This window comes from Podarcis bocagei (genome assembly GCF_964188305.1).
Source record: "Podarcis bocagei genome assembly, chromosome: 12".
NCBI classification, from domain to species: Eukaryota; Metazoa; Chordata; class Lepidosauria; order Squamata; family Lacertidae; genus Podarcis; species Podarcis bocagei.
This window is the reverse complement of record NC_138137.1, coordinates 17,153,445-17,165,994: the sequence shown is the minus strand read 5'-3', so window position 1 is coordinate 17,165,994 and position 12,550 is coordinate 17,153,445. Positions and strand designations below refer to the sequence as shown.

The 12,550-nt window shown below is 42.7% G+C and overlaps 1 protein-coding gene across 3 annotated transcripts in view; it reads right to left on the bottom strand.

The window, feature by feature from the left end:
- The window catches only part of GADL1 (glutamate decarboxylase like 1), a 96,664-nt gene that overhangs the window by 25,600 nt on the left and 58,514 nt on the right, over window positions 1-12,550 (bottom strand). For all 3 annotated transcript variants that reach the window (XM_081164677.1, XM_081164676.1, XM_081164678.1), the window contains exons 13-14: window positions 7,441-7,492; window positions 5,937-6,026 (exon numbers count right to left, since the gene is read on the bottom strand). In XM_081164677.1, the coding sequence (XP_081020803.1) occupies window positions 5,937-6,026; window positions 7,441-7,492 (142 nt within the window). The remainder of the gene's footprint in view (window positions 1-5,936; window positions 6,027-7,440; window positions 7,493-12,550) is intronic.

Below are 12,550 nucleotides of genomic sequence, written 5' to 3'. Positions count from 1 at the left end.
ACAACATGCACACTAATTAGAAGTTTAAATACATTTCTGTTGCACTGGTGCCCCCTGATGGCCTATTCGTTCACTACTGGTCAAGACTGGTTTGATAAATGAAGTGGTTTTTTTGTGTGTGTGTGTTTGTCTTTTTTTTGTTAAAAGATGGGGTGATTTGAATAAAAATAAAAATAATTTTTTTGGGCATATTTCCTGTAACAGTTCACCCTCATTTAAAGCTGATGGAATTAAGAAGATAATTATGTGATGAGGAAAGTAGAAGGAAGAAGGCTTTCTTCTTTCAAAGATATGCTGGGATATATACAGTGGTTCCTTGGTTCTCAAGCTTAATCCATTCCGGACTTCCGTTCCAAAACCAAAGCGTTCCAAAACCAAGGGGCTTCCCATAGAAAGTAATGCAAAACGGATTAATCCATTCCAGACTTTTAAAAACAACCCCTAAAACAACAATTTAACATGCATTTTGCTATCTAATGAGACCACTGATCCATAAAATGTAAGCAATAAACAATGTACTGCAGTCACACAATCAATCAATCAATCAGTAGCTGAACTGGGTTCCACACAGTCACAAAAACCAAACAGAAAAAGAGCTACAAAAATGCAAAATAAATAGCAGGCAGACCTCAGCGTAACACTCAAAATGGAGCATGTTCGGCTTCCGCAAAAAGTTCACAAACCAGAACACTTACTTCCAGGTTTGCAGTGTTTGGGTTCCAAGTTGTTTGAGTACTGAGACGTTTGAGAACCAAGGTACCAATGTATTGGTTTTTTGCCAGCAACGGCTACTATGTGCCTTGCAATTTCTTTTTTGATTTTTGTAAAACCTGAGCTGCAGCTGCTTTAGGCTCTGGTGAAGTGGAACAATTCTGAAACACACGGACAGGATTACAGTGATTGCTTTCTGTTGGTGCGAAAGCCACTTGCCTCTGGTTTTATTTTCCCTGGCATTTTGGTAAAAGAACAGCAGTGGTTCCATGCTTCATTTATATGGTAACGAAGGGTTGTTGTAGCCAACGCTAGTCCTACTCACTGCAGACCCATTGAAATGCATGGTACTACTGTATTAAGAATTAAGGTCAGAATGCAAGATGCTCTGTTTTCATGAAGCAGCAATAATGAACTGGCTTCTAACAATGAACGCTTAATTTTGCATGTTAATGGTAATGCTGCTATGACAGACTGAGCAATTAATAGCAGCCTCCCCCTGCAAATGCACAACTTTCCCCTTCCCTTCTAACTTGGTCTTCTCCAGCCTGCTTCCCCCCAGATGTTCTGGACTACAACTTGTGTCTTTGCTGACAATTGGCCATGGTGGCTGGGGTTGATGGGGACTCTGTCTAGGGAGCCATTTTTGACGAGTGACGGCCACCTTTCCTATGCCTGATGTCAAATACATATACCAGGTACAAGAAACTTCAAGCTGCAGCTGCTGCAAAGGAAGAAACAGGAGTGTACATTTGTAGGCAAAATACGGTGCTTTTAAATTTTGTGCCTGTCAACCGGCAGGAAAAAGTGAATTTTGCCCACAAAGCACTGGGGGGGAGCGGTTCCTGCAAAGGAATAATCAGGAATATACTTTGAGTGAGCTCCTGGGTCTTCCTTACTAGCCACGACTTAATTTCCATAATAATTATATTATATATCCCAGCCCCTCGTTATGTCTGTAGTCAGCATACAAGGGACTCCTTGTGTTAGTGGATGATGGAAGCCAAATTGACCATCCTCACAAAAGTGTCCCAACGTAAAGCACTTTATTTTCTAGAACATCAGTGAATGTTTTGCTTTTCTTTTTGATGGGGCAAAGTAGAGAAGTCCCCTTAGGGACATTGTTGGGGAGGAGACAAAAACTGCCCCCTACTCATTGATAATCAAGCTGGTCTCTGTCAGCAGAATCCCAACCTGTTCCTTGGTAAAAGTACGGCAGAACTCTCGAAATTTTTTTTATCATATACAGATAGAGCAATATAGGAATGAACTCTCACAGCATGTGTGGTCTTTCTGAGGCACCTAGATCTGTACAGTGGTACCTCCGGTTACGAACTTAATTCATTCTGGAGGTCCGTTTGTAACCTCAAACCGTTCTTAACATGAGGCGCACTTTCGCTAATGGCGCCTCCCGCTGCTGCCGCGCCGCCAGCACGCGACTTCTGCTCGCATCCCGGGGCAAAGTTCGCAACCGGGAGCATCTACTTCCGGGTTAGCGGAGCTCGTAACCTGAAGCAGTCGTAAGGAGGGTGGTATGTAACACAAAGTTCCACTGCACAGTGGTACCTCAGGTTACATATGCTTCAGGTTACATACACTTCAGGTTACAGACTCCGCTAACCCAGAAATAGTACCTCGGGTTAAGAACTTTGCTTCAGGATGAGAACAGAAATCATGCAGCAGCGGTACAGCGGCAGCAGGAGGCCCCATTAGCTAAAGTGGTGCTTCAGGTTAAGAACAGTTTCAGGTTAAGAACGGACCTCCAGAACGAATTAAGTACTTAATCCGAGGTACCACTGTACTGAAATAACTCAACACACAGTATATTTCACAAAACACTGGTCTTCAGGCCAAAGACAGGAACGGGTCACACACTCTAATGGCAATTTATATGGGGCTGAGTCACTTCTACAATCCATCTCCATTGTGCAGGATTTGTCTTCGTAAAGTGTATGAAAGCACATATTTCAAGTTGATAGCATTTCACGGATGAAAGAAAGTAATGTTTGAATTTCAGCCCCAGACCCACAAATGCATGACACGGAGCAAAACACCATCTTTATAGCTCTCTATAGGTCACAAACTTCCCTTCCTGTTGGGTTTAATTGCATAATTCTTGTAAGTGAGAAGAAGAGAAAATTCCACCAGGGGGCATGTACAGTACTAGCAAAAGCAGTTCAAGGTTTATCCCACTATCTACAAAGCTACAGAAGTTTCAATTCAACAGTAGTTTTCATCATAAGGTTAGCAAAAATTACTTTCATATCTATAAACTGCTAGCTGTTTGTAACATTGGGTTTCCATTTGCCAGGTTATAGTTTTGCACAGACAGAAATGCTTTCCTTGTTTCTTACACCTGCATAATCACGCTTATTCAATGAGCCCTGTTTAGCAAAGGGATTCACGATTGCAGTCATCTAATTGCTCACAGCTAATTACAAGTGGCATAAGCTCTTAAGGGCAAATACTGATTACATCTAGGCTTTATCATAGTCACCATATTTATTTCATAAGGTAAACCAACATATATAATAGACGCGCTGAGCTCAAGTGTATGAATCAGTGCTTTAAGCACTTAACATCTTTTAAGGGAACCAAACCATCTACTGGGATTAGACATTCATAAAATTATTGGTTCCTTTTGAATCAACCTGAGACAGCCAGTTTAAGTTAAATGTGAAGCTGCAAATTGTACAGATTTGCTCTGTATGATATCAAGAGGGAGACAGGGAATAGGCTCATCCATCTTGGCCTCAGGGTAGCCAAAAAAAACAGGCAGTCAAATCCAGTTGGTTCTCCCCACTTTGACAAAGAAGCTAGGACTTTAATTGAGGAGTACAGATAAAATCCACAAGCAGCAACAGAGATCACTTCTTTCCATGTGAAACGAACAATGATAAGCAATGCATTCCATCATTTTAAGAAAACTTTACAACAGGTAGTAGATTAAGTCTGAAGTCCTAATCCCATTTACCTAGGTGCATGTCTCACTGAATTCAATAGGATTTGATTCTGAGTAGACATGGCTAGGATTGGAGTATTAGTGTATAAAGGTTGCCTTTAAATAACACTTCAGAAACAAGAACAGCAGAGCAGCACCTATACACATCAATTAATATGTAAATAATGTATATTGCAAAGCCATTTATGTATCAATTTACACATAATGTGTTCATGGTAAAAAGTAACCTTAATTGTACAGACCTACATTCAAAAGCTGCAACAGGGGGTGAATGGGCAGCCTGAAGGAAATTCACTTGATAATCCATTCTCAATGGATTCCTTTTACATCTTTAGTCCTTCAAGCTGTTGTTGTGAGTGATATCCACTCCCACCTGTCCTAGCCAGCATGACCCACAGTAAGTGATAATGAGAGATTAATCCAGCCACAGCAGAATCTAATATCCAGTAATACAGGACCAGAATTAACTACACATGTGCTCTGCTGTTGAATTTCAGCTACGTTGTTCTCCTTCCACTTTGGCTTTATATTCCAAGTGCTTACATCGCAAATAGGGACGCGGGTTGTGCTGTGTACAGGAAACAGATTTAATATACGTTGTAAGAAAATAAATACGATATATGGATTACAAGAGGGACGCGGGTGGCGCTGTGGGTTAAACCATAGAGCCTAGGACTTGTCGATCAGAAGGTCGGCAGTTTGAATCCCTGCGAGGGGGTGAGCTCCCGTTGCTCAGTCCCTGCTCCTGCCAACCTAGCAGTTTAAAAGCACGTCAAAGTGCAAGTAGATAAATAGGCACCGCTCTGGCGGAAAGGTAAACGGTGTTTCCACGCGCTGCTCTGGTTCGCCAGAAGTGGCTTAGTCATGCTGGCCACATGACCCGGAAGCAGTACGCCGGCTCCCTCTGCCAATAAAGCGAGATGAGTGCCGCAACCCCAGAGTCGGTCACGACTGGAACTAATGGTCAGGGGTCCCTTTACCTTTTATACAGCAAATATTAAAGATAGCAGGAAGAGGGGTGGCTGAAACAAGGCACAGTAAGCAGTATAAGCTATTCCGTATCCTGCTTATTGCAATTTTTTTTCTTCAATTAACTTGATGTTCAACACCTTTTATCAAAAGAACCAGTTACTAAATGTCCCCCCTCCTTTCCTCAAGCTCAGGCATTTTCTATCATTTATAAAGGCTAGCAAAAAAACCCTTTGCTATGAATTCTACCCCATTCTGATTTCTAATTCCAATTACAGGCTGTACCACCTAACCATGCTTACTAATAAGTCAAGTCCTATTGAATTTAATGGGGCTTACTCACAGGTAAGTGGGGCTGGGATTTCAGACTTAAGCTTTCCCCCGCCACCCCCTCGTATTATCCATTGATAATGCAGAGCAAGTTCCAAGGACAATGTTAAATGTCTAAAACAGGTAATGAATGCTCTGTCTAGACAATGGATGCAGGCACAGTTGTTCATCTTCGCTCAGGTCTGCCATCTGTTAGCAGCTTTGATAGCAAGCGGAAGGCTTGTATAATGTCTGCATCTATTATATTAAGGGGGAAACTTAATTAGCCTTGTCTAAACTGAGATCACGGCAAACTTTAGAATCCTGCAGATACCTATCTAGGTTCAAAATAACACTCTGAAGGTGAACCAGCTTGTGAGCACATGGCAAAAGCAGGTTTCACTTTTATTCCAATGCGTATCAGGAACAACCAGTGTACAGAACTGTGATTGCCAACTTCTTCCCTCCTGATAGGGCTCCTATGCCTTTAAGAGCTAGAGGACAAGCAGAAATCCAACAGATCAAGTTATTATCAACACACTGCATACTGGGAAAAGCACCACCTGCTGAGTGGTTAAGAGCGAAAGACTCGTAATCTGGTGAACTGGGTTCGTGTCTCCGCTCCTCCACATGCAGCTGCTGGGTGACCTTGGGCTAGTCACACTTCTCTGAAGTCTCTCAGCCCCACTCACCTCAGAGTGTTTGTTGTGGGGGAGGAAGGGAAAGGAGAATGTTAGCCGCTTTGAGACTCCTTCGGGTAGTGATAAAGTGGGATATCAAATCCAAACTCTTCTTCTTCTTCTTTCAGCTGGAACTCGCCGGAACTCAGTTCTGGCACCTCTCAGGTGGGCGACATTGCCATTATAAGAGAACAAGGGAGGTGTTCATGGAGAGTTCCGGAACCTCTTTCTCTAGAAAACTAGTGCTGCACACAACTGCTTAAAGCACAATATCAGAAATCCCATGAACAAAATACGGTACTCACACGATTGAGCTTCTCCCAGAACTCCTGCCCCTTTTCCATGTTTCTCAGACTAGGTGGAATGTACCAGAAGCAAATATTTGCATACTCCGGCTAAAGGAGAGAAACAATTTAAAGTTTTCAAGTTGCGTACGAAGAAAGTTGGCAAATCTACTCATTTTGTACATATACAAGAGTCAATATAGGAAGAGGGCAAATTCCACCTCACCCATGATCTTAATAATCAGCCTGGCCTGCCAATCTCATTAAATGTCATTAACTGCCAACCTCATTTAATATTTCTCTATAGGAACACAAAGGTTGACCTTTTACTTATTCCAGGTCTTTCATTCACCCGTAATTGCAGCGTGGGATTCCATTCTTTCAAGTAACGTGTGTGTATACATGCATGTACTAAAAACCCCACCCACACACACAAGAATTAAAGAATGAAATTCCCCTCTCTGGCTGGATCTAGACACATCAAAGAAGCGTTTCAGTTTAAAGCGTTGTAGATTTAAACAGGGAAACCAGGTAGAGAAAAGGGGGACTCCACATCGCCATCTGCAGGCACAACGGTATATTGCACAAACAACGCATATAATTCATTTTTTCTTCACCAGTCTAGCCGAGTCCTCTATCAACATTTTGGCTGGAAATATTTTGTAAAGGAACAATGGCAGCTGCAGCACATTTCCTCCCGCACATAGCCAGTTCTTTCTGAACACTTCTGATTAATAAAAGTTGGCGGGGGCGGGGGGAGAGAGAGACCATAATGGGCGAGGGAGGGCAGTATCTACAGCGCATTGTCATTTCCCCCCAGTGTGAACACTACCTCAATTACAGTTCTAATCTTCCTCCCAAGTGGGTAGAAACTACCAGCTGTGCTAAATTCTTTCATGAAAGGGCACTGGTTCTTTTCATAATATCATTTTCTGCCTTCCTTCAAAGAATGTATTAAATACGGTTTAATCATCAAGGAGAATACAGTTGTCAGCAGGAAGAGATCAGCAAGCATGCCACCTGCTGCTATGAAATGAGATGAAGTTAAGCTTTTCCTCTAGCACGAACTGGGCCCAGGTATGCTATGCATAGACTTGCTCTTGCTGAATACTGAATTTAGTTTTCAGGGAGAAGAAGGGAGAGCCCTATCGCCTGACTATTTTGCTAGCCACAGATAAGCCACTGGGTCATTTGGACTCAGACTTCCTGCCATACTAAGTAAAGCTTGTTCCTTATGGAGCAAGCAATCTGGGCCTATTCATTCAAGAAGAATTCACACTGTCAGTTTATGTTGTTAAAGTTTTGTTTTGGTTTTTTAGTTCTCGGACAGCAGCCCATTTAGCTGTAGAACTTACATTCTGCTCTCCCGGAAGCAATCAGGATGATGATTTTGAAATATGAATTCAATAAATAACAAAAACAACCATTGTAATAATAATAAACACTGCCTGCATCAACTAGCTTTGCACCACCAGTTTCAAAATGATTGGACATACACATTATTTGTATAGCATTTGGCACAAACCTCCAACAGCAGCTGGAATCCTTCTCTCTTCTTAATTTCATCCACTAGGTATCTGCAATTAAGCATAAAGATATACATGAATACACTAACTTTTGAGTTTTAAGATCCTGTCAACTGCCTACATTACTGAGTATGAGATGCATTGTTAAACACGCGGTTGGTATAAATTACTAAGCCTGACCATTAGCTACAAAATTTACCATGTCTTGCTCAATGTATACACGCATATCTAAAGAATATACATTTGCTTTGGGCTGAAAGACACAGAACTAATTCTCCAATTCTCACCATACCAAAGCAAAACTGGTCCAAGATGTAGAGAGAATTTATTTGCCTAAAATGACTACTGTATGCTTGGTGGGGCTTGCAAATGGAATATTGGTGGGCCCTTCTTATTGATCCTTCACGATGGAACTCAAAATGATGCAATGGTGACTGAACGTTTCTGCAGAATAACTTAATATTAAATCCCAAGGTACCCAAAATCTACAGTCATGAGAAGGTGTATTTTATTTAAGGAGAAAGAAGAGAAAGGGTGCAGGGAGTATTCTATCATATTCTTCTGGCATTCAGTGTTGCAACAAATGACTGCGAAGGCGCTCCAGTGATGGGCAAGCACCTGACAATTTCCCTTTTGGTATTAACAAGATGTTTATTTGGTTAACATGTAATAAATGAAAACAACCTATTTATTCTCAAGACCTATATTCCATTTTCTGCTGCTTTGTGTTTCACCCCACCCCAAAATTGCTCATCCCAAACTGCTAACTATTACCTGCATATACCCCACCTGTTCTCAACCTGGGGAGAAGAGCTAAAAATGTGTGTGTGTGTGTGTGTGTTTGTGTGTTATAATTATTTTATCATAATTTATTGTTTTGGGTAACCCAAGGAGCAAAGTATGTTAAAAATGGATGGCCCCAGTATGTGGTCTGTTCTTCACATCATGGCAGAAACAGTTTTGGGTTTTTTTAAATCAAAATACAGCCCCACATTAGCCAAAGAACAAGAGTCACAAACAAAAACTGAAATTCCTATGATGGCTACATCCAGAGCATTTCCAGGGAGATGCATTTCCACCAAAGGTGGGGGAAAGAACAATCTCTTTTAACAAGAATTAATCGTATCAGTCCACTGTTCCTGAATGGTTGTGTTCGTATTCTAGCTAAGGCCTAATGGCAGGAATATTGCAAGGTAACAGGCCTAACAGGCACTATGTCTAATTGCCTATATAGGGCCTCTGACTCAGCCTCCCCCCCCCCCCCCGCTTCTTTGAAGTAACTCTTAACACCTAAGTAGATTTACTGCCTATAGGACCAAGAATAGCCTAGCTGGGTATTCCATCCCACTCTGGCCAGTTCTGTATCCCCCTCCTGCACTAGGCAATATTGCCTTGATTCCTCTCTCCAAACTTACACTACCCTTCTTTTCACCTTCCCCAATTCCCACACCGCTTAACCACCTTTAGCTGTGCCAGCAGCAACCCACAATGGGGCCTAAGTTTGCCACGGAAAGACGGGTGGCTTACAAAATATAATTTTTAAAAAAAAATAATTGGCCACAATAAATTTGATGAATAATCGGAGGGGAAGCAAGCAGGAGGCACAGTCAATATTAAGCCCATGCAAAACTCTATAACCACTGGGGTTTTTTAATGGGGAGGGGACCGGCACAATTTCTGTTCCATTGTATTTTTGCAGTATGATTTTATATATATATATTTTAAAAATCATTATAGTATTCCTGTTCTCTGACTAGTGTTAAACTAAGGCTGTGCAGAAACATAGTATGAAAAAGGAGCCACTGCAGTTTCCCCCGGGGGACTTCTTCCTGCCATCACAATGAATGGCAGAAATATTTAGCAGTGATTCAGTTGCTGATTCCGTCATTTGTCTTGCCCTTTCCCCGTGCTGCAAGCAGGGAGTGTGGTGTGTGTGTGTTTTAAACTACTGCATGCACATTACTTGACTAAATGTGCATTTTGAACTACCGTATTTTTCGCTCTATGATGCACTTTTCCCCTCCTAAAAAATAAGGGGAAATGTGTGTGCATCTTACAGAGCGAATGCAGGCGGGAGGCTCTGCTCAACACTCCCTTTAAAGAGCCGCGTGGAGCGTGTATGCGGCTCTTGGGGGCTTTTCCCCGAGGAGGGAGAAGGCCTGCCCTTCTCCCGCCTCGGGGAAAAGCCCCCAAGAGCCGCACACACGCTCCGTGCGCTCTTTAAAGGGAGCGCGGCTCTTGGGGGAGCCTTCATCCCGCTGCCCGGGACAGGCTGCGCTCGGCAATCCCATAAGCCAGGACAGCAAGCAGGATCGCTGCGCAGCGATCCCGCTTGCTGTCCTGGCTTAGCCGTGCGCAGCCTCTTCAGGGCAGGGGGAGCCTTCATCCCGCTGCCCTGAAGAGGCTTTGCACGGCTATCCCAGAAGCCAGAACAGCAAGAGGCTGCTATCCCAGAAGCCAGATCCCTCTTGCTGTTCTGGCTTCTGGGATTCAGAATATTTTTTTTCTTGTTTTCCTCCTCCCAAAACTAGGTGCGTCTTATGGAGAGAAAAATACGGCACTTTCAATTTGTGGAGGACAGAAGAAATATCCAGTGGAATAATGTACACGTTATTGCTTTTGTGATGTTCCACGGTGTGCAACCCTGGTTGCCCAGATGACAAGACCCTCCCTCTCAGCCTCGCTGATGTGGTCCAAAGGAAAGCAGAGCAATATGTTTGTACGTGTAGCGCTTCAAATATTTAAAGAAACAGAGAGCCTGCCTTCCCTGCAGGGAGGTGGGTTTATGACATCACACGTCCCAGCCTATCAGCACTGAGCACAGCAGTTTTCTGCAGTAAACATACAGAAACCATTTCCCCCGAGCTTGATGAAAGGCTGCCAGAACCAGGTAAGCGGACTTCCACAATAGCCTTTCCTTTTACTGTCCTTTGGTGGCCTGGCTTTCACAGCAAACCCTCAAGCACAAGAAGCAAAGGATGAAGTCCGAGGCAAATAAGTAAAATGAAATACAACCTGGTTTAGAATGGTTCTGCACTTTCAGAATCATCCATGTATATGGCAGTAAAGAGATTTTTATCAAGACTGCCCAGGGAGTCAATGAAAGGAACACTCTACAGAGTGTTTATGTCAGAGCATGGGGAGTTGACAAGATGTTTATTGTTAACAAGACTTGCGCATGTGACTTCTTTCTCTTCGACGCATATCCATGCAACCAAGATTGCCATGGTGAACTGTTGCCACTAGCACCAACACTGTCTAAATGAATGCACTGCAACAAAAACGATAATTTCAACTCATGCTTATCATTGCATTAGTATCATTATAACCTTCAATTGCCTGGAATGTTCTTTTTCATTCCTTCTCAAAACACGCTGCACAGAAGGTTGCTATTATTCACATTGTGCAGAGCAAAAAAAGAAGGGAAGGCGAGCACACAACCAAGGAGTGCGCAGCGGCGATGCTATGCCACAAGCAGCGAGGCAAACATATATTTGGAACATATTGCTCTAAGCTCAAATTAACAAGTAGGTTTCTGCAGCACTGCTACAAAGCTCACAGTCTCCTTAGGGATCGGCTGAGCCCTCTGTCGCACTTATTCAAATGCTAAGGTCTTGTAAGGAAAATGGCTCAACACAAGTCTTGGATCTTCCATCTAATAAGAAGCTATGGAGCCCAATACTGCCCAGAAAGCATGGGGGAAATGCTAATAAATGGTGAAGGTGCACTGATGGTGCAAGACGTGAACCACACTGCAGCACGAGTTTAAAAAAACAACAAAAACATTTGCAATTCAGTCTGGCAATGGAAAAAATTCTTGACCTCAAGATATAAGGTCAGTAGGCTAGCTCCAGAATGAAGGCAAGTCTATATTCAGGGACCTTGAAATATTATCTCTGCAGCATCAGAGGGAAGCTTACTGTAACATATCCGGAAACATGCAGTACAGTTGGTCATGTAGCTAACCAACCTGGCTTATTGCCCAGAGAAACTGATGTTTCAGCTGTAAAGTCTTGGTGCCTAATGCTCCAGAGCTAGCTCCTGTGCTGAATATCGCTGCTGGTCATTATCAGATGAAGGCAATTTTCTTCTTTGGAAAACAATGCCACTTTTGCTTAGATACACCACTGGCTAAATGCTAACCATCAAAGGGAAGTATTGATCTCAACAGGATCATTAATCTGTATATTCTTAGCAAAGTGAACTTGGGGAGAGTGACCCTGATGAGCAATTCTTTTGCTGGTAGGGGGAATCAACCAACAGACTCTGAATATACACAGGGTAATAGGATGTGCCTCAAATGGTTTGTTCAGCAGGCTTCAAGGACATCTATCCCGCAAAACCACAACGGCTTTGTTTTTCAGAGTATTTGCCTCTACAGAACTTCATTTCTGGCTGAGTTCATGGTAACATTCTATATTGCGGAGTCTTTTCTGCAGCTGTAATCCTGGAGGGGGAAAACCAGGGTATTCCCAGATGAAATCAGAAACCACAGGATTGCTTCTGTAATTCTGTGAATGTTCCGGGGAAATACATTTTGGGGCCTTGAGGCGAACTACAAATTGACACACACACACCCCAGGACCAGTTTAGTGTGATGGAGGTGATGGTACAATTCCAGACTTCTAAACTCAACTCTGATACTCACCACCCTGTAACCCCCCAAACAATGAAGCACTAAAAAAAATCTAGGCATAGTGTTCTGTGCCCTCTGAAACTTTCAAGAGGTTACATTTTAGGGACTGTTTAGGGAAGCTTTTAATGTTGAATAGACCACTGTATTTTAATACTTTGTTGGAAGCCGCCCAGAGTGGCTGGGGAAACCCAGCCAGATGGGCGGGGTATTAATAATAATAATAATAATAATAATAATAATAATAATGGTTTATAAGACTAATATTATAATAACTGTACTGTGACAATTTGTTTCAGGATCTCTCATTTTCCCAGCTATACTTTCACATTAGGTAGGCTTGCCATACAGTGGTACCTCGGGTTAAGTACTTAATTCGTTCCGGAGGTCCGTACTTAACCTGAAACTGTTCGTAACCTGAAGCACCACTTTAGCTATTGGGGCCTCCTGCTGCTGCCGCGCCGCCGGAGCACGAT